The 23,056-nt window shown below is 33.4% G+C and overlaps 1 protein-coding gene across 1 annotated transcript; it reads left to right on the forward strand.

Moving 5' to 3' along the window:
• The first annotated feature begins 2,035 nt into the window (after positions 1 to 2,035).
• On the forward strand, positions 2,036 to 17,214 carry LOC126714128 (cytochrome c oxidase assembly protein COX11, mitochondrial). The gene is made up of 8 exons (XM_050414132.1): positions 2,036 to 2,220; positions 2,706 to 2,808; positions 3,417 to 3,780; positions 3,919 to 3,971; positions 5,021 to 5,093; positions 8,994 to 9,098; positions 16,621 to 16,701; positions 16,807 to 17,214. Exons 2-8 carry the CDS (start codon positions 2,729 to 2,731, stop codon positions 16,906 to 16,908), a joined length of 858 nt encoding a protein of 285 aa, XP_050270089.1. The 5' UTR covers positions 2,036 to 2,220; positions 2,706 to 2,728; the 3' UTR covers positions 16,909 to 17,214.
• The last annotated feature ends 5,842 nt before the right edge of the window (positions 17,215 to 23,056 follow it).

Here is a 23,056-nt window from a genome sequence, read left to right on the forward strand (position 1 = left end):
TTAAAACTAAGAACTCAGTGACTTTTTTTAGAGCTTAAAGAAGGTTTAAACAGAGAGGTTAAGGAAGAGTTCTTCTTTCTTGGTGTGTATCTTAGTGTGTTCTCTCCCTGAAGCATTAATAGAGAGTTCCTTTTATATCTGGGTTTTTTCTAGGGGGTAATTAGCAAATAATCTCTGTTAAATCTTTCTTAATCTTCAGAAAATCCTTAGAGAATTGTTCCTAGGATTTTAGCTAAGAGTGGTAAGCTCAACTTTTAGAAGGTTCTTATTGTTTTGGGAAATAACAGCTGGGATTCTGACTTAGCATTGAATGTTGATTGACCTTAGTTGATGGGATTAAAGCATACATTAGGCTAATGATCTTGGTTATGCTACTGCTAGAATCAGAGCTCCCTAGGACAAATTGTATCACTCCAAGCCAGGTGTCAATCTTGGAACCCTTGCTGGGAACTCCGTTGGGATCCCCTTGGTGCCATCCAAACCATATTTCCCTAAGTTTCCCCTATTTGGGGTTCATGTGCTTGGTCCATGAACCAAAGAATACACATTTTTAGTATGAAAATGAATTGATTTCAAGTTGTTTCAGGAGCTTTAATGGCTTGGTCATGGTTGCTTTTGGTTCTTGACCGGATGGGTTGGAAAAGAAAGAAGGGACAGCTGGCTGAAGCTTCCCAGCTTTTTGTCACATCACCTTCAGCTTTATGTCACATGAGAAATGATGGAATTTCAGCTTGTGAAGGAAGGGTTTAACCTCTGATGGCACATGTCCTCTTTTGATCTGATTGGACAAGTTGGGACTTGATGGGAATGGGCTCAAGTTGTTTAGTTATGCTGAAATTTGGCTGGTCAACTCATGTGATCTCTAGCTGCTGGAATTTGTGTGTGAGCTGGGTTGGCTCAGCTGGGCTTTGTAGTTAAGCTTCTTTGGGCTTGGTTATCCCTACAAAATGAATAGTTTTGCCATGAGTGATATATATGGGCTTTTATAAATTTTGTAAGAGAAATATTTCTTGAGAGATGAATAATTATATTTCCCATGAGTGAGGGATTTAGTATATGTAAAACAAGTGTCAAAATAATATTTGAGTTTTGTAAATATGTGCCGAAATAGCATTTGGGTTTTATGAAATAGTTGCCAAAATAATATTTGGACTTTGTAAAATAGTGCCAAATTAGTATTTGGACTTTGTAAAATAAGTGTCAAATTAATATTTGGGTTATGTAAATAGTGTAAAATAGTGCCTAATTAGCATTTGGGCTTTGTAGGATTTTGTAAAAATATTGCCGTGTAACAACAGGCTTTTAGAGGTGCCGTATCGTAACAAACTTTAGAGTGCCGTATCGTACCAGACCTTAGAGATGTCGTATCGTAACGGGCCTTAGAGATACCGTATCGTAACGGGCTTTAGAGTGCTATATCGTAACGGGTTTTAGAGATATCGTATCGTAACGGGTTTTAGAGATGCCATATCGTAATGGGCTTTAGAGTGCCGTATCGTAATGGGTTTTAGAGTGCCGTATCGTAATGGGCTTTTAGATGGGGTTTTGTTGGGTTTTTTTTATGGAGATAGCATAATTTTGTGGCCCAATTTTGGTAGCAATATGGTGAGTATTTTTGTGAAAACTCAAGTTGGATAATATGTGGGATATAATGGGTAGTATTTGTGAGAGGGCCCAAGACAATTTATGGGCTTGTGTATGGAATATTTGTGAAGGCATAATAACATGGAGAATATTTGGGTAATATATATGGAGAATATTTATGTGAGCTCAAAATAATTTATGGGCTTATGTGCGTATTTTTGTGAGTGGACTAATAAAATTAAGACCCAAAAATTTGTAACTCAACAATTTCAAACAATAATTTTTAGTTTTTAAACAATATTATACGTAGTTTTACATACTTTTTTACCAACTCAACAATTTCAAACAATAATTTTTAATTTTTAAACAACATTATACGTATTTTTACGTACTTTTTTTTGCCTATACTTACACGTATTTTTACAAATGTTTTTAAATAACCATTTCAAGTGGTGAAGTGCATGTCCCTCGGTTGCTCTCTCTTTCACTCTTTCATTTTGGCTTCTCCTTGTTCACGCTTGGGGCTCTCTCTCTCTCTGTGCAACCCTTGCCGATCATCCATAGCTGACCGCACTGGCTCCGATTCCCGCCGCTAGAACCACCTCTCCGTCACTCCTTCCCAGCAAATCTCCAAAGGTAATTCCATCTTCCTAATTCTCCAAAGCTTTCCAAAAATGCTGTCTTTTTTCCACTTGAATCGGTTTTTTTCTCGGTTCTAGTTCTTTGCCTATCAAATGAAAAATGGAGGCTTTGAGTCTCCGTAACTTTCATCTTCCTACTCTCTGTTGGTTTAGTAGTATTGTATTTTTCTGGAACTTTGTGAACTCTGTGGATTGGGATTTGAATTCATTCTGTTTGTATAGATGTGAATGTCATTCAATTCATGGGTGTTTTACAAGTGGGCATAGCATTTACTCTTGGGTTGCTCTTGGTTCTTAACGACTCGTTTGGTTACAAAGGAAATGATTCTATCATATTTCTCTAGGAAAATACAAAAGAGAAGAAAGGAATACATATGGGGTTTTGATTTTTCTTCAGAGCAACAAAGCTATTGTGTGCACGAGAAATAATAGTTTTTGATTTCTCATTCATGTTTGGGTTTTTACCTTTCCTTTTTTCAGATGCTAGTGGATGTCCTGTGAACATGTCATTTTCAAGACTTTGTAGAAGAACCTGTCTCTTGCCTTACCTTAACAATTTACAACACTCTTATCCTGAATCCAGGTAGTTCTTTTTGTTGTTCTAAAACTAATATTTGAACTGAAAATCTTTTATTGGGTTCTGTTTGTTTTATTGGAAAACGTTGGAAGATTACATTGGCTTAAGACTTTAGTTGAGTTGTACATTTTCTTAGAATACGCTAAATTCACTGTGAAAATTACACCTCTTCCGGAGGCTATTTTAGGACACATTATATATATATTTTTCTTCTCCAAGTTCAGAGTTAAATTGAGGAGGGTTGTGATATGTTGACGACCATCAAAAAATTTAGTCACTCTATTATATGTTGGGGCGTCCTCTACTAGTGACATGCTGCATCAGAGATGCAGTGTAAAGTGAGCTAGGACTAGGATACATGTTGCCGACCTTGACTATCTGCTGAGAATCCATAGCCAACCCTGAAAATTATGAGACTAAGGCTAGGTTATTATTGTTCTTAGTTAAATTGAAATATTTTGCTCTTTAATAATTGATTTAAAAAAAAAATTCAGGGTACCTTTTTCTTTCCGAAACAAACAGATTATAGTGATGTTTTTATTTTTCTTTATCTGCTAAATCAAATGTTGTCTATGGGAATTTGTTACATGTAGATTAATTTGTTCTTGATTCAGGCACATACCTGATGTGTTAGGGAGGTCAAGTTATAATTTCATTGGAGCTAATGCTGGATATCAGAGAGGTTTCAATTATGATATATGGGGTTTGAAGTTAAGAAGTGAATATAGTACAAGGTCATTTTACAAGTGTAGCCGGTTTTCACCTATTGCTTCTCAGTATATTGGGAGGTCTTGTTCTTTGCTTGGTATCCAGCGCCACTATGCTTCTCAAGCTTCCAGAGAACAAAAATCATGGAAGATGCTTTTATACCTCACGGGTTTGGTCTTTGTAATGGTGGGAAGTACTTATGCAGCTGTTCCTCTGTATAGAAGGTTCTGCCAAGCTACCGGGTATGGAGGCACTACTCAGCGTCGTGAGGTATGATTGAATTTATTTCTTCTCTCTCTCTCTCTCCCTCTTTAAATTTCATTGGCCTCGATTTTTTTGTCATCTTTTTCTCCCTTCATATTTCCTCTCTTCTGTTTCTCTGTGACAAGAAGATATTGCTATCTGTAGAGTGTTGAAGAAAAGATAGCTCGGCATGCTAAAGATGGAACTGTTACCTCAAGGTGTGATTTCAACTTCCCCAGTGTACAGTGTACTTGGGTTTTTTTGTGCTTTCAATATAAGTTTCGTTACTTAAAAAAAAAGATGTGATTTATACTTCATAGATGAAGTTCATTCTTTTTTTTATGTTTCCAATGTGAGTGATCATAGCTTTCTGTATTCACAATTGATTAGGAGCTTATTGTGGTTGTCAATACTAGACTACTAGTTCTTTCTCTTCTTTATTTTATTTTTTAATTTTTATTATTGGTAATACACTCACACACACTTAATGGGACTTGAACTCACAATCACACCCTCACCTTGTTATTACAAGGAGAGGAGATGCCATTTGAAATAGAGCTCATTGGCCATGTACGAGTCTTTTCTTATTATTTTCATGACTTGAAAAAAAAAAGTTGTCTTTTTATTATTTTAATTTCTTAAATTATTGTATTTTGTAAGACCCCCTACTTTTCAATGTACTGTTTTGAAATCACATATTTGTTCCTTTTGTTTGGATGCTTTATACTGAGTAACTATTTTGCAAGACAATAATGATGTTAAAAATGAGGGAAGTGGAGAGGGGAACATAACTTTGTGTTTATTAATTTAAATGATCAACCTGGAGATAAACATTGAAAATTTTCCAAATTTGCCCCCGCCCTTGCATGTCTTGTCTCATTACTAAGCGACAAAGCTGGAATTTCTTCTTCTTCATCATATGTGAGACTTGTTTGAAGTCAATAAACTATCATACCTCATCACAATTCGACTCTCCATAAAGTGTCTCTTCCCTCAAATAATACAAGCCAATATTTAGGCCCATCTTCTAACCATACAATCCCTCAAGTTGAAACACCCATCAAAGCCATTGATTGTCGTTGTGATGACTAGACTTGGGATTATGAATAACCTGTTTATGTTCTACGCTTCAACCGTCTAGATCGAAGTTGGAAAATTCCTTTCTTTTTTGGAAGTGTCATCAAATGGATTTTGATTATAAATTTATAATGAAGTTCCTTTTTTTCTTCTATAAATGCTCTTGCCTTATGAGTTGTTTTCCATGCAGGGAGATTGTGGTGCAGTTCAATGCTGATGTGGCTGATGGAATGCAATGGAAGTTTGTTCCCACACAAAGAGAGGTTCTTCCTTTCACTATACACATACATACATACAAAAATATGCACATGCACACTTATGCACACTCACACACACTTCCCTCTATACAAAAATATTAGCCCATTTAAAAAATGCACACATTTTAAGAAAGCTAGTAATAAAGACTTTCCACATACCTCAATATTTGAAATTTCCAGTATTATTCTTTACTTTTGATTGAAGCTTGAAGAAGCAAGCATATTTCTATTAATAAGTAGTAAGTGCAACTGACATAGATGATTGAGGGAGTTTGAAAAATTGTTCATACCTTTTTGGTAATGGATAAAAATATTTTGAGGTAGTCACAAAAGGAAATATGGACTACTAGTTAGGGATGGAAGGAATTTGTACACACATACATAAATAGTATGTATGTATACATATGAACTATGTTTAGGGTGGTGTCTCATCAAAATTGATGGGCCCTCACTGATTTTTGCATACGTTGGTGTTATGACTTAGAGATCGGTGGGTTGAATTAAAGGAACCAAAATGATTTATCTTTTTACTTTGACTAGAATAGTGGATAGGAATGCGTATATAAATAAAAATACAGCAATTTTTTTTAAAGGAAAAAAGCATTTGGTTAATATTTTGCACTTTGTTATCTATTAACTAAGAGCCTTTAGCCAATTGAATATCTTAAATTGTTACAAAATTCTACTAATATAAGTGAAATGGGTGATGTTCTATCAAGATTAATATGCTGCCCTATTATTTTTTTTTTATAAGTAAGAAAGGTGTATATTCAAAAAGCTACCTCATGCAAAAAAAAAGCATAAGGCAGACCAAAGATTATAGAAAAAGAAACAAACAGACAAAAAAAGCTAATTACAAAGGAGAGAACTAAGGAACAAAGGGAGAGAATCACTAGAGGTGAGTCCTTAAGCCCTAGACCATTCAAAAAGAGAAACACCAAAAGAAGCAAGCAACTGGTCATCGGATTTGTCCATGTCCTCAAAAGTCCGCCATTTTCGCTCCCTCCAAATACACCACATTAGGCACAACAAAACTAAATTCCAAATGCTAGAAGAGTGCTTTCCAAACCAATTCCACCAACCGAAAAGAGTATCTACAATCAATCTTGGCAAGACCAAGAAATCCCAAAAGAATTAGAAACCAAACTCCACAACCGATAAGCTTTTTCACAATGGAGTAGCAAATGATTCACTGTCTCCCCATTAAAACGACACATAATGCACTAGTCAACAAAATCAAGGCCTCTACCCTGAAAATTGCCACCTGTAAGAATCTTATTCCAAGCTGCGGTCCAAACAAAGAAAGAAACATGCCGAGGAGCCTTAACCTTCCAAATACCTTTCCAAGGAAAGATAATGGGCAAGGGACCTCGTAACTTATTATAAGACAAGCGGATGTCAAAATCCCCATTCTTTGTCAACTTCCATCTCATACGGTCTCCATTTCTCAATTGGAGGTAAATTAGATCCCAATGTACGAAGGAATTCATCCACAACACCCATCTCCCAATCATTTGGTTCCCAAATTAAATGAACATTCCAACTTCTCCGTTCCTTTATCCCCAACCATCTAAGAGATGAGGCCATAGATGCCTCTCTAGTAGTAGCAATCCCATACACAATTGGGAAGGTCAGTTGGAGTGGTAAATCCCCACACCACCGATCTGTCCAAAACTTCACTCTATCCCCCACCCCTACGTCAAACCAAATATTTTTGCTAAAAACCTCCCAACCTTTCTGGATACTTCTCCACAAACCACACCTACGAACACCCTTACCCAGCTTGGAAGACCATTCCCCCACTCTTTCCCAAACTTCAAAGCTACAACCCTTCTCCAAAGCCGTGTCTCCTCAACCCCGAACTGCCATAACCATTTTCCTAGCAAGGCTATATTAAAAGTAGTTAATTTCCTTACTCCCAAACCACCATTCGCCATAGGCGCACACACCTTATCCCACCCCACCAAATGTGTCTTGGAATCTCCCCACAAGAAATCCCTTTGTAACTTCTCAATTTTATTAGCCACATGCATAGGGATGGTAAAAGAGATAAATAGTAAGTTGGAAGACTAGATAACGTACTTTTAAGTAACGTCAGTCTTCCACTTTTTGACAAATACAGCTTCTTCCACCTAGCCAATCTATTATATATACACAATTGCTTGAGGGGGAATTGATCGAGGGACCCACTAGGAGAATATTGGAAATATTTAGCTAACTGTATTTGCTAGGGTTGCAGAAATTACAGTTTTACCCCTAAATACAAAATTGCCAAAAGTTGTTAAATAAAAACCCAATTAAAATTTTTTAATCTTAGGACACATATAACTAGACTTTTAGAACCACATGTGGATACTACTAATTGTATTGCGAGACTTCAGAGGAATTTTTCATGGGGTGGGATAGATGAGTCCCATAAATTCCATCTTGTTAAGTGGGCCCAGGTTTGTACTCCCTTGCAATCCGGCAGTTTGGGCATTAGAAATTTGAGAATCTTTAATCAAGCTTTGTTGGGGAAATGGTTGCGGAGATATGGAAGAGAGACAACTCACCTCTAGAGGCGGGTCATTGAGACTAAATTTGGGAATGATTGGGGTGGTTGGTGTACAAAAGGAGTCTCTATTCCTTATGGTGTTAGTCTTTCGAGAACCATAAGACAAGGCTGGCCAACCTTTTCAAAATCCATTCAGTTCGAGGTTGGTGTTGGTAAAAGAATTAAATTTTGGCATCATGTGTGGTGTGGGGGTTGTACTCTTCGGGAGGCATTTCCGGAACTCTATAACATTAGTTGTAATAAGGAGTCTTCTATTGAGGATGTCATGCACTTTCCTAATCAGAGGCTTCACTGGGATCTTCAATTTTTTAGGGCTCCCCAAGATTGGGAAACGTAACACTTCTACACCTTTCTAGATCATATCAATTCTATGCCTTTTAATGGTGAACGTCATGACAAACTATGTTGGAAACCAGCAGGGAATAAGTATTTTAAAGTGAGTGAGTTCTATCTCTCCCTTTCCTCTACTCCTGTAACTTCTTTCCCTTGGAAATTTGTGTGGCATCCAAAGATCCCTCCTAGAGTTGCTTTCTTCTCTTGGACTGCCGCTTTATGTAAGATTTTGACTCTTGAGAACTTATGGTATAAGGGTGTTGCAGTTATTGATTGGTGCTATCTGTGTAAAAAAAGTGGGGAATCGGTGAATCATCTTCTTCTTCATTGTCCTATTGCTTGAGTTATGGTCTATGGTGTGGACCCTTTTTGGTCTCCTTTGGCTTATGCCGCAGAGCGTTACTGATTTATTTTCGAGTTGGCAAGGTTCATTTGGTGGGCATTGGAGCATTGATTTATGGAGGGCTATCCCTCATTGTGTACTCTGGTGTATTTGGCAAGAACGGAACTCAAGATGTTTTGAAGGGAAGGAATGATCTATTTTGGATCTTAAATCTCTCCTTTTTCATACCTTGCTGGATTGGAGTTTGTCCTTTAATCTTTTTCCTTGTTCTAATTTTTTAGAAATGCTTGATCTTTGTAATTTAAGTGTTTGATGTACTGTTTTTCATGTACACCCCCGGTGTACCTGGTTTTTCTCTTTTAATACAATTCTATTATTTATCCAAAAAAAAAAAAAAAAAAACCACATGACTTTTAATTTAATTGTACTTCACATATGGGCCTTATAAAATAGATCTGGAATGGAAGAATTTGCGAAGCAGTAACATTGGTTCAAGATTAAAAAAAAAAGGAGTAATATGTATGTAAACAACTAATTATTTGATTATTTTAAAAATATTAATGTAAAGAACAAAGTTGCATAAAAAGGCTTCTTGTGTGAAGCACATGTCTAATCTAGAATGTATAACATGCTCTTCATAAACTAAGCTGTCGTGATCTCCGTATCTTTGCTGCAGGTAAGAGTCAAACCTGGAGAAAGTGCCCTTGCATTTTACACCGCTGAAAACCAAAGTAAAACTCCAATAACTGGTGTGTCTACTTATAATGTCACCCCCATGAAGGTACTGAAAAATACTGTTTATTATTTAATAATATCAAGCATGCAGATTTTTTATTTTTTTTCAAGTCTAAGCTGAGTAGTGTTCTGTTCTGCTCTATTAATATCTGTTGGATTTCATAGGTTTTTTTTTTTTTTTTTGGGGGGGGGGGGGGGGGGGGGGTGGGGGGTGTGTTCTCTTATAAAATGTTGACTTCTCTTTGTATTATTACATGTTGTATTCTTTTGTTTGATGTTTAAAGGATTGTTAGGTTAGCTGTGATTAGTAAGTGTTAAAAAGAAACTAGTTTATGCTGAAGGTTTTGAAAATTTAGGTAAATGGGGTATGTTTGTTACCCAAACAGGAGCTGAGACAAGTGTTTCAATCAGTGGGTGCAATTAATTTTCTTATGTAGTATGGGTCCATTTGGTTTGGCATTTTGAGAGCTTAAAAAAGGGTTTTTAAAACTCCAAACTCTATTTTGCAACCACAACTTCTCAAAACTTTTTTACATACGCTCATTTTAAACTTAAAACACTGTTTTCCAACAGCTTATAAAAGCACACCCTATATCAAGTTCAAGTTTATTATGCGTAGAAATTCTACTTCATTACCATAAATTCACAAATAACCCCCTCCCCCCACAAAAAAAAGATCATATTTCTACTATGAAATTCATTGTTTACAAAAGAATTATATTTATTTCTTAACAAAAGAATTATATATTATTTTTTTATGAATAAATAATTTCTGTAAATAAAGGACCAGTTGGAATACACAAGGTGTCCAACCAACTAATTCTAAACAATTACACTGACGTTGCCAAGGCATTCATCCAATCATGCAAGGATATTACAAGGATTGTTTGATAATATGAAGGGACGTTCAACACTATTAGAAGCCCTACTATTCCTTTCTGGCATATACTTCATAAAATGCATAAAGGAGCAACCTTCCAAACTTTTGTACCCAGTTATTATGGCCTTGCCAACAAGTAAACTTGTGGATCACTGTCTTTGGCATGGTTCAAGAACTCCAAATAAAGTAAATAAAAGATATTCCACTATCTCATCACTATTCTTATGCATGCCACGGCAGCCATAATCACAATGTGTCTTTTTTGCATATCATTATTAGTTAGGATCGTTGCTGTCCATGTGAAAAAAACAACCTTATGAAGCACCCTAGCTCCTCAAATGCTTTACCAAGGAAAAGGAATACCTCTTGAACCCCTTAAGACTTCATAATGCGATTGAACTTCAAAATTTTCCACTTTTTGTCAAATACCAAGATATCTGATCCTCACCTTGAGTAGAAGGGGAAATTAGACTACAATAGTTCAAAATGATTTTCCGTGAACTATAGTGCTCCCAATCCTGGACCTGTCTCATGAATTGAGAATTTCAATTCCTTGTTAAACTGTCAACCATTACTGCTAAATTGGAGGCAATTGATGCATTCTTATTTGAAGCCAAAGCAAACAGAGAAAGTCTTTAAGGTGAGTCTCCACAATATTTGATATGGCAAAACTGGACGTGTTCCGTTCCCAACAACAAACTTAATATGTTTAGAGAAAATCCTTCTCTAGTACTTTTCCATAGGCTCATCCCATGAGAACCTCGGACCTCCTTCGTTGACCAACACCTCCAATCCTCCCATGTTGAACACAAACAAAATTTCTCCACAAGTGATCCCTCTCTACCTCAAATCTATATAGCCAAGAAGAGCTTTATTTAAAATGAACAACTTTTGAATCCCTGAATCACCCCCTTTCAAAGGGGAACACACCGGCCCCCAGTCCACCAAATGAAATTTAGGAACATCCCAGCTCCTTCCCACAAATTTGTAACTTAAAAAGAAAAAAAAATTTCTATGCAAATAAGATGTTTAATTAAAAGAAGAGGCAAGCTTCTTTAAAGAATTACAATCAGACATTCATTTGGTCCAAAAAATAAACTATGGAACTACATGTCACCCCCAAATGGTTCACATGATAATATGAGGAGTCGCTAGCCAAATAACCTGATTTCAATGGTGTCCATTGTGCCTCTCCATGAAAACAGCAACTCTATCACCTGCAATCTATGGGTACTATGAATGGGCATTGTGAAGAGTGATGTAAAATATGTGGGTAAGGAAGATAACATACTCTTGATTAAAAGTTAAAACAAGCTGTCCTCCCATAGGGTCTGTTCAGAATGAAGGAGAAAAATGGAAGGATAGAAAAGTTTACTATTGGTACTGAATCATATGCCCTTAAGAATTGCCCCTATATCCTCTGTTGATATCAGGACTGTTAAATGTGGAGAACGATATAGTAATTTGGTGCTTGTTTCACAAAATCTTCTAACAATCATAATGATTGTTTTAGGAAAATTTTCTGAAATAAGACAATAAGTTCGATTAGTTTTGTTTCTTGGTTATATACCAAATAATAGAATTCAATTTAGAAATGGATTTAACTGAATTCTGTTATTAAAATTCTATGGAATATCATTCATGTTTTGGTTTCAAAAAGATCCTATAGGAAGGTTTGAACATCTAAAATTTTGTAATCTGCAGTCATCTATACCGATACTATGTATGGTACCAAGTGCTAGGGTTTGTTAACTAATGGGGTTGTCTGAAAGAGCATGCCTAGTGCACAGTTAAAAGGAAATGAGCTCATAAGGATGTTTGTGAACTGTCATGGCACAAGTAAAACTGCAAGATGAAGTGGGTCATGGTGTCTTCATGAAGATCATTATTAAGTTTTTTTGTTTTTGTATTTTATTTTTTACATAAGTAATGAAAATTTTATTAAAACCAGAAAATAGTCACCCAACTATACAGGATATACACAAATGGGGACAATAGTCACAATACAATCATGCACTCAGGTTACAATGATCAATCAAATCAAAAATCAAACAGTGAGGAACAACCAACAACAGACATCCAATCCAACAAGGTTCTAAAGAAAAATAGCTTAATGTCTGCCAAATGTCATTCCAAATCCTCAAAACTTAGGGCATTCTGGTCCCTCCAAATAAACCACTTCAAACAGTGAGGAAAAGATTTTCAAATAATTCCGTTTCTCTGACGACCAAACTGCCCTTGCCAAGAAGCAAATAACTCGATGACTGTCTTTGGCATAACCCACTACACCCCAAACAAGCCAAACACCATAGATCACAACTCCGTAGCAATAGGACAATGAACTAATAAATGATCATCTGTTTCCCCATCACCTTTGCACATATAACACCAATCTAGCACCTAGATGATGCTCCTACGCAGGTTGACAATGGACAAAATTTTACCCAAAGCTGCTGTCCAAGAGAAGAAAGCAACCTAAACGGGATTTTTGCCTTCCAAATGCTCTTCCATGGGATATCACTAGGAAGGTCAGAACATGATAATACCCATCCACCAGAAAGCCTTTTCTCCTATTAGGTTTCCAGCATATCTTATCATACCCAGCTCCATTCAGAGGTATGGAGTAAAACATCTCCATAAAGTTTGACAACAACTCCAATTCCCAATCCTGAACAGGTCTTATGAAATGCAAATCCCAATGAAGAGCACCATTGGAAAATTTCATGAGATCCACTACCACTGCCTCTTTATCATGGCTGATCCAAAATAATTCTGGAAACTGATTTCAAAATATTATCCCCACACCATGAATCCTCCCAAAACTTCACCTTGGACCCCATCATCAATTTCAAACAGAATTTACTGTGAGAATACAGGCCACCATTATCTTAAAGATTTTCCAAGACTCACTCTGTAAGAACCAGAAACAATATTGGTGTGCCATCCCCCCCAAATACGTCCATACTTCACCTCTACCACTCTCCTCCAAAGCTCATCCCATTCATTACCAAATCTCCACAACCATTTCCCAAGTAAAGCTTCATTAAAACGTCTCAAATTTCTAATTGCTGAATTCCCTGATTGAAAAGAAGCACAAACCTTATCCCATCTAAGTATCTACCCAAGTGAAGCTTAGACTTGTCTCCCATCCCACTCCATAAAAAGTTCCACCGCATCTGTTCAATGTGCCTAGCTACATTGCAAGGGACAGCAAAAAGGGACATATAATAATTTGGCAAATTAGAAAGAGTACTTTTAATTAAAGTAATTCTGCCACCCTTAGACAAATACAATTGTTTCCAGCCCGCCAATCTCCTTTCCATTTTCTTAAAAATAGAATTCCAGATTGTCTTCTCTTTGAACTTAGCTCCCAGTGCCAACCCCAAATATTTCATTGGAAGAGACCCCTTCTTACAACCCAAAATATCCACCAATACCTCTATAATAGAAACCTCCCCCACGGGAACCAATTCAGATTTACCAAGATTCACCTTCAAGCCAGACACCACTTCAAACCAGATAAAAACCAGGTGAATAAATATAATTTGTTCTGGATTAGCGCCACAAAAATTGAGTGTATCACCGGCAAAGAGTAAATGAGACACCGTCAAACTATTCACCATGTTGCCCACAGTAAAACCTGACATGTGGTTCCAGCACCGTCCTAAGATCACTATTAACATATACTCATTGAGTGACAATTAATGATGGTGATAAACAGATTGCTGTGGTTTATGGGACAATCTGATGCAGGTGAATGGGGTCTCAAGGGGAACGTGTTTGGGAAATAAAAAGAGAACAAAAAAAGGGATAGAAACTCAGAATTAGCACCTCGGAGTTAATACCATACAATGAAAACAGAAAAATAGATTGCAGAAATCACCACCTAGGTTTGCTTAGAAACACAAGTGTGGTATAAAAATAGGAACCAGGAACCAGCACTTTGGCTTGCTTGGAATTAGCACAAAGCATTGGAAGAAAACTATCAACCCAAATTTCAATAAATCCATGATCAATTGTCGACAATTGTGAACTTTGGGCCCTTTTAAATAGGATTCTTATATAACATCAAATATGTAAAGAAATAAACTCATAATAAGATTAAATCATATATGGAAATAAAAATCAAATAGGAATTGAATCTCTCTAATAGCATCAATCAATGATCACAATGCAAAGAGCCTTTAACCAAAAAAATAAAAAATTCGATGCCAAGAGCCTTGTAGCTCGATTGACACCTCTTGGCGTTTCCAATGAAGATGTTTAGGGTTCAAATGCCCTCTCCAATATTGTAACTATTAAATTTATTTAAAAAAAATCATGATCAATTTAGTCCGACAAAATCAATCAGATTAATAGGTCCAATTTGATGTCTGTATCATACTCCTTACCACTGGAGCTAAGCCTAGGGAGTAGGGCCTATTCAATCTACCTACATAATATGACATTTTACTGGCTTATTATTTATTATTTGGTTGTTCATAACATTTGTACATTTCTATGTTCTTTTTTCACCTCTCCTCTCCCCCTCTCATTTTCTTTAAAAAATATATCTTCATTTTCCTTTGATGAGTACTCATTTTTGCCAAACAGAGGGGATACACTCCAAAAAAGAGTACTCATCTTTGCCAAACAGGGCTTTAACAAATCATGAGTTCAAGAAGACAATGGCCTTGGCAAGATTATTAAGTATTAGAAGACATTTTCCTGTTAGGAGATCATAATCTAAGAATAGGATTATTGTGGTACCACCTCTCCTCTCCTCTCCCCCTCTCATTTTCTTTAAAAAATATATCTTCATTTTCCTTTGATGAGTACTCATTTTTGCCAAACAGAGGGGATACACTCCAAAAAAGAGTACTCATCTTTGCCAAACAGGGCTTTAACAAATCATGAGTTCAAGAAGACAATGGCCTTGGCAAGATTATTAAGTATTAGAAGACATTTTCCTGTTAGGAGATCATAATCTAAGAATAGGATTATTGTGGTACCACCTCTAGTTCTCAAGGAGGCCTACCAACTAGCTAACCATAGTTATATCTATGTACCCGAACAACTTATGATCATGTACTAGTTAAACTGATCTGTTTTGCCTTCAATAGTACCCCCAAAAAAAAAGTACTAATCTTTGCCCGAGTTTGTGTAAGAAAAGAGATTTTTCTATGGATGGTTGGAACATGAAGTTCTAGATTCTGAAGAAGATATCAGCTGTTTTGATATGTGTTCTGGTCATGTCATTGCTTGGTATCAATGCTTGGTGTTGTTTATTTTGCTCACATAGCCAACTTTGAGATATTGAGACTAAGGCTATTTGAAAACAAGTCAAAAAATGTATTCAAGTGTAGAAATAAGCTGTTAGCATTTTGAAATTTGCAACATGAGCTATCACCTATTGCCTTTTGAGATTATGTTATTTCATTTAAGATGTTGATGAACTGAATTGGTTATGAATCTATAGAGTTGAGTGATTGAAGTATGGTCTAGCTGACATGGGAATTTGCACTCATAAGTTGACATGACAGAGAGATATTGTGAATAAGATCATTAATGCACTTTGATTTCACTGAAGTCATTTCTTGTTAGAGCTCTAGGTTTAAGGTGGTTAGTTTTTGTGGAATGGTACAATCTGATTGGATTTCAGTATTAAGACTGCAAATATCTGGATGATGGTAAGCTACCAGACATGAGAGCTTCTTCTTCTTCATCTTCTTTATTTATTTTATTTCTCAAGAAGAGGCTGATTTGAATGGTCTATCTAATGTGATAATGAAAGTTACAAGGGAACTAGAGGATGCTTGGTGGGGTAGTGAATCACTTGAACAGATTTGTGACAGATGTCATTATATTTTGTCTAAATATGATTTCATTTGGAATGAGGAATGTGTCATATGTTAAACTCGGAAGAAGCGAAATTAAATGAAAAATATCAACTCTCTATAGCCAGTCTAATGCACTCTGATATGATGGAGAGATGATAGTAACTTGGATAAAACACTGTAAGTGCCTCATGTTTGTAGAACTTGTGCTTGAATAAGATCCTTGTAGAACTTGTGCTTGAGTAAGATCCAAAACACCGCAATAATCTAAATTATGTTTTCAGTATAGTATAGTGTTTGGTTAGAACTTAGGGATCACTTTGTTGCAGATGCATCCATCCCTTTTTTTAAACTGGTGCCATTGCCAACTAATTTGAATATGATGGACAGCAAAGGGCACTAAATCAAAGTATAAGTCATAAAGTTTTTTGGACAAAAGCTTGGTCAAAGGTAAATGTGGCTATAGACATAGTACACATACTCTGGATTGATTGATGTTGGTTGATATGGAATTATTACAATGAAGTCCGAAATAATTCTCCAAATTATCGAAACTCTTCTTGTAGTCTACACATTTCATTTCTAAAGTTTGCAAGTTATAACTAGGTTAGGGGATAATCTTGGGAATGCTGGCTCTATGAGATCATGGGTCTACATTTGCATGGAATATAAACGAGTATTTTGCCCATTATGATACCTTAAGGCCTAGCAGCAGAAATTTGTATTTTGCTTTTTTGATTGATATGATTGCATTTAACTTTAGAGCGTTTTGATTACTGAGATTATTGAATATTTTCCTTTCTAATATATATATTTTAATTCTTTGGGAGAGAGTGATCTGGTAGTGAATTTTTTTTTCCCTCCACTTCCAGGCTGGAGTTTACTTCAATAAAATACAATGCTTTTGCTTTGAGGAGCAGCGTCTCCTTCCGGGGGAGCAGATTGATATGCCTGTAAGCCGTGTTTTTATTTATTATTATTTTAAATTATAATTATATTTATTAAATAATTTATCAGCAAATTATTGAATTATGTTATTAATTTTAATCAAAATGCAGGTATTCTTTTATATTGATCCCGAGTTTGAGACAGATCCAAGAATGGATGGTATCAATAACTTGATTTTATCATATACCTTTTTCAAGGTTTCTGATGAATAAAAAGGAAAGTGCTATTGTAGCGTTGAAGAAGATTACCTGAGACCATGAGGGACCAGACTTCTGTATTAAAGAAGAGGGAAACATACATAATAAATATCAAAATATTTTTTTGAGAAACAATAAATATCAATTTTTGATGTTACATGGTTTATCTTATTTTCTGCATTTTGTAATTTTCTATTTGATTATTCCATCTTCATGGGAAACTGAAGATGCTATTTTTTACCCTTATGTATTTGTAGTATGATATGATATTAGTTTATTGAGTAAATTGGAAATCAAATTATACCAGCTAAGTTTGGGAAATTTTGACTTTAGTCCCTAAAATTAAAAAAAAAAAATCTAATTTTGATCCCAAATACTTGAGAATCATAATTATCATATACTATATAATAAAAGTTGGATTTAGAAACTGTGGTTAAACTAAGTGGTTTTACCAAATTATAGAATTTTTTTTAGATTTTAAGAAAAAATAGATATAATTTTTGTTCTCTTATAATTTTTAAGTTGATAAAAATCTTACTTTGATTACAATCCAAATTCTATCTTAATTTGATTTCAATCAAAATTCTTTATCTAATCTTTTATTAAAATATCTTAATTAAAATAAATAGCAACATATTAGGCATGCAGAAATTTATAGATATAATTTTGTTATTATCAACTTCTCTTCTATGACTTTATCACTTTTTTTGGATAAAGTTATGATGAATTTAACTTCTTCTTCTTTAGATAACTTTAAACTTCTAAAGCTGATTATAACTTTAAAAAAAAAAAAAAAAAAATGTCTATCCTATTTCTTTATTGCCATTCACATTTACTTATTTATTTATTTATTTTTTACATTATGTTCAATGACTATATGACTTTTGTTTTTTTTGTTTTTTGTTTTGGACTAAAAATACATCCTAAGTTAATTCTTCTTCTCTTATAATTTCTAGAATGATTAGAAATCTAACTTCCTTGCCATTAAAAACTCTCTCTCTCTCTCTCTCTCTCTCTCTCTCTCTCTCTCTCTCTCTCTCTCTCTCTCTCTCTCTCTCTCTCTCTCTCTCTCTCTCTCTCTCTCTCTCTCTCTCTATATATATATATATATATTCTGTTTTTCAGTGTATTTTTAAAAGAGGTCATCAGTGTATCAAAACGTAACTCTAAATAAAGTTTTGAAAAACAAAATACCATGTAGTCTATACTCTTCAAGTGCATAACACATTTTAAAGGTACTACAAATATTCTTAGGTTTTTAATTATTAAATCTAGGAACTTTTTTCATATAAATATGTTGTGTGATTGTTTGAATCCAAAGAACAATACTTTATATACAATTTATATGATCTAGACTCAATTCAAGTGATTATTAATTTATTATTTTTCAATAAAATTATTCTAAAAGTTTATGGTCAAAAAAACCATTCAACGCACGAGAGTAATGCTAGTGTCTCCACAATTTTTAAATTAAAATACACATATCATTTCAAAATACAAGTTAGTTAATGGATGAATTATCAGCATTTATGTTTTTGTCATTTTTTTTAGATCTTATTTTAAACTCCTATACTTTAAAAAATATTAATTATAATAATATTAATTATTAATAATAGTTTTTCTTCTCAAAAAAAAATATTAAAAATAGTTTCATTTTTCTCCTCTTTTTTTATTATTTATTTTTATAGAAATAATTATCAACTATCTTGGAAATTCAAAGATGTAGTGCCATTTTTGAAAATCTTAATATCATCATATTTTAGGAGTTTTTTGTTTTTTTTGTTTGTTTGTTAATTTTTTTGTTTGTTTGTTTGTTTGTTGAGAAAGAATCATATTTTAGGAGTTGTTAAGTGTAATTTATGCAAACTCTTTTCACAAATAATTTGGATTTGAGATCAGGGAACAGTTGGGGATATGGAAAGACATTTTTCAAATCTAGTTTTTGTATAAAACAGTTGTAGACTATTTTATCCTTGATTTCTAGCCAAGCTATCAACTGGAAAATCATCATTTGTATAGATGATTATATGAAATTCCTTATCTATAGTACTAATACATGCATTCGTAGTTGATTGAAATTAATTAATAAAGGGGCCATAAAAGTTTCGAGGGCAGGGACATTGCTGAAGTTGAAAGCTTCAAACATTTTTAAGAGTCAGTTGACAAGTGATCAATCAAGCATGATAAAAAAATAAAACCCTTTTAAATACTTTGATTTTTTTTTTCTTTCTAAATCATATGAATTAGATTTTGAAACGACAAACTATTTTCTGCTATTAATTAGATTTAAAGTTCCTTAGCAACCAACAAAAATTGCCAACAAAAGGTCCTATGGGGCAATTATTCCCACATTAGTTCACAAAAGCACAACACAAGCATGCAGCAAAGATACATCTAAATCCTGATTAAGAAGCAGACAGCCAAGTTCCAACCAAATAGCAAATTGTTTCCTAAAATATTGAGCAAATCTTACTTATTATTCTTTGGTTGTTGAATGTTGGATTGGAACAATGTCACTCATTAATTCCATACTGGAATTGACTTTGCTTCCTTGCAGAAGCACACTTGTGGTAAGTAAGAAATCTTGTTCCAATGCTAGAGAAAGTGTTATCATCATCCTCCACTGACAACAGTTTTACTATAGACTAAAGAGCAGTGGTTTGCCAATCTTGTCTGCTTCAGTTAAGATTGTTCTAATGAAGAGAGAGAGAGAGAGAGAGAGATTGAGATTGGGTCATTAATTTGTTAAATTCTATTAGGGAGCTAATCATTTGTTTTGCAAAACTTAAATGACAAGCAATGCAATAGTAGTAGGTAAATTTTCGAATCATGACCTAACTAACTATATGACATGCTGCTTACCCATATAATAGTAAAGCCAAAATAGCTTCTGAGGGTTTCCCACAAATGCAATCAAAGCTCCATTGTTGTGTGTCTTTGTTAGATAACGGCTTTAACAAGAAATACTTGAAAGTGGGTATTTAACAACCCGTGTTCATTCTTATCAAAAAAAAAAAAAAAAAAACAACCCGTGTTCATCTTCTTATTCGTCTTCGTGTACCTTTGATTGTGATCATTTGAAGGAGAGAGTGTGACATAAAGCAGCGTGCTATATTTGCTGAGTCAACTTACTAGACAACTCATTCAAGTTGTTGCTGTTATTATTATTATTTTATCTATTTATCATATACATTGGTCCTCATCATGATTACTATAGTTTACTAAACATCTGTATTTTTTATTTCTTGGTTAAATAGAAAGAATCATACCTCATCATGGTAGTTGGAAACATCATAGAATATACAGTACTAAATATGAATGATGTGTTTCATTTATTCTAGAATTTTACAAATGTTTCAAAATTTTGTAAGAAAATTATAAAAAAACATATATGAAAAAAAAAGTGAATGTACATACATGGATGTGAATAAATAATTCTAAACAAAAAGTACGATTATTTCTGCTAGACTATTTCTTTTATTGTATTCTAATTTAGTATAATAATTATAATTATGTTATTGTAATATAATTTCATGAGATACTATAAAAAAAAAAAAACTAATTCCGGATACTAAGTAATTTAATATATATATTTTTTAATTTTTTGATAGTGTTCAAGAAAAATAAAAAAATTATTTATTTCTCAGACTGTTATAACTTAAATAATTTTATTTTATGTAAAATTTGTAATGTGTGTGTGTGTGAAAATTTGATTTATTTTTTGTTGCAATTTCGGTTGAGCAAGAATCTAGCCAGTGTCGGCTATCAAGTGAACTCCCATAGACAGTACAATTATGCAAACTTCAAATAGTCATATCTCACTTATTTCAAATCCAAATTGGATTCAATTTGTGTTTTGTTGAAGATTCTATGCATACTTTCCAATAAAACAAGTGTCATTCAAAATTCAATATGGTGCAAATGATACGGACAAAATATCACCAATTCATCATCTTGAGTAAATTACAACCTTATTATCTTTGAGTAATTTCTAATCCAAAGTCCAAACCTAAACTCAATCCTAACACAATTCTATTGATACAATTTAAAATTGATATGTTTTGAAGTTAATAGTTATACCTACGAACCCTATCAATATGTATGTATTATTAAAATCTATATAATAAACCAAGCTATAGAAAACTATGAATCGATCAAAGAAAAAAAAATTCAAGATTGTAATTAAAAACTATGAAATTGTTGATGTTAAGTAATGAAACATAGAATTATAGATATTGATTTTGATAATTGTGATCACATATAATGATATAGCTTATCATAATAAACAATTACAAAGTCAATAAAAATATTGATGTTTAGTTTAATATGTATTTTATACTTTTAATTATAAAAATATTTTGCTTCATATAATGTAAGAATTTATTTTTGGTTAATATATATACACACACATGTTTATTTTATGGGGAAGGGGGGGGGGGGGGGGGGGGGGAGGAGGGGGCCTAGAGGGAATGGCCCCACTTACTTTTAAAATTTTCCCACTACATATATATTTTTTTATAAGAAATTAAAAATATAACTAATGGCCCCCCTTTATTTTTATTTAATTTTTTTTTTATAAATTTGTACTACATTTATTTAAATGACTATGGCATAATTTTGTTTCCTCTTATTACTTTTATAGCATACACATAACTCATTAAATTAAAGTGTAATATTAATCAAAGTATATTTTCTTAAGAGTAAATAAATAAATGTTTAATTAATCATTTTCCTATTATTACTCTTACACCATACATAGTCCATCAAACCAATATTCAAGATAAATGTTCTTAGAAATATACAAAATCTCTTTAATAAAAACCTTATTTATTTTCGAAATTAATTAATTTTTTTTTTTAATTTTTCATGCAAATAGTTAGAAATATGGATGCTATGTTTTCAGTTTTCTTTCAATTTTTAGTAGAAATAAAAGATGCGGATTTTGTGGTTAGGAATTAAAGATCCTTATTACATTTATCATCTATGAATAATAAGGTTTTTATTTATTTTTATTATTGTTATATTTCTTATATCGACTTGTAGATGTTTGTGCATGCATGTAAGGGACGTTTATTGTTTTAATAATTTAAAATAGATTAAATTTTTATATGTGTCTTAATTTTTAAAATTATCGGTATACTTTAATTGTGCAACCTTGACTTATTTTATAAAAAGTCTTGATAAAAAATGCTTACAAATAATAAATACAATTAATATGATTTAAAAGATAGTTTATAAATGATTGTATGAACAAATTGAGTTATGTAAAATATCATATGTTAAATCAAGTTTTTAATATATATATATATATATATATATTCTTTGAATTTTCTTTTTAAATTGGAAGGAAGAGAGCATTATGAATTGTCCTATTTGAGCTCTAGTAATTAGCTTGACCCTTGGGAAAAAATTCTGGTTTCACCACTACTTACGTATTAAACTTTTACTAGAAATCTACTCATAATGAAATTTTTATTAAAACTTTAAGGCTGTCGCTTTTATTTATAATTATAACCTTAAGGCTATTACTGTTACTTGTACTCTAGCGTGCATCTTTTTGTTTTTCGGTACGTGTAATTTAAATTTTTAAATCATTGGGATTCCCTCCATGGCAAGCCAAAAAGAATTACATGTACAGTTCACTTTCTTCACTTTACTCTCACTTTGCAATTATCACATTAAACAATTGACCTACACTATTTCAATCTAGTTAAAAAAATGTAGAATCATATCATTGCATATTGTTCTTTTATCTATTTTCTGAAAACTTTTGTCATTGACATTTTTAATATAGAAATTAGCATTTCAAAATTTTCTTGTACACACCGACAACTCTAGCTTAGTTGCTAGCTAGTCTTACTGAGATCGTAAGCTGTTGACAAAACCATGTCATGCTCTTGCTTTAATTAGGACTGAAGTTTTTTTATGATAGTTGATAGGAACCAGGAATTATGTCTTTAATTAAAACACCCAAAAGGAGATTTGAAGAAACTTAATTAGTAGGGTAATTACGTATGACAAATATATGAATGAGAGGGAGGTTTAATCAGAAAGTTTGGTGCAAGATAGCATGCAAATTCCTAAGCATGCTGGTGATGTAGCAACAGAAATAAGCAGTGAAGACAGCTACCAATCTCCAACCTCCAGTTTTCCAACCCTTTAT

Source organism: Quercus robur, chromosome 2 (genome assembly GCF_932294415.1).
Source record: "Quercus robur chromosome 2, dhQueRobu3.1, whole genome shotgun sequence".
Classification (NCBI taxonomy): domain Eukaryota; kingdom Viridiplantae; phylum Streptophyta; class Magnoliopsida; order Fagales; family Fagaceae; genus Quercus; species Quercus robur.

What these genes read in the sequence shown, in the direction of transcription:
- LOC126714128 (XM_050414132.1), top strand. Translation starts at nt 2,729, where the DNA reads ATGTCATTTTCAAGACTTTGTAGAAGAACCTGTCTCTTGCCTTACCTT. An exon ending in GATGGAACTGTTACCTCAAG is followed by an intron (nt 3,972 to 5,020) that starts GTGTGATTTCAA and finishes TTTTCCATGCAG; the next exon opens with GGAGATTGTGGTGCAGTTCA. An exon ending in TTGTTCCCACACAAAGAGAG is followed by an intron (nt 5,094 to 8,993) that starts GTTCTTCCTTTC and finishes TCTTTGCTGCAG; the next exon opens with GTAAGAGTCAAACCTGGAGA.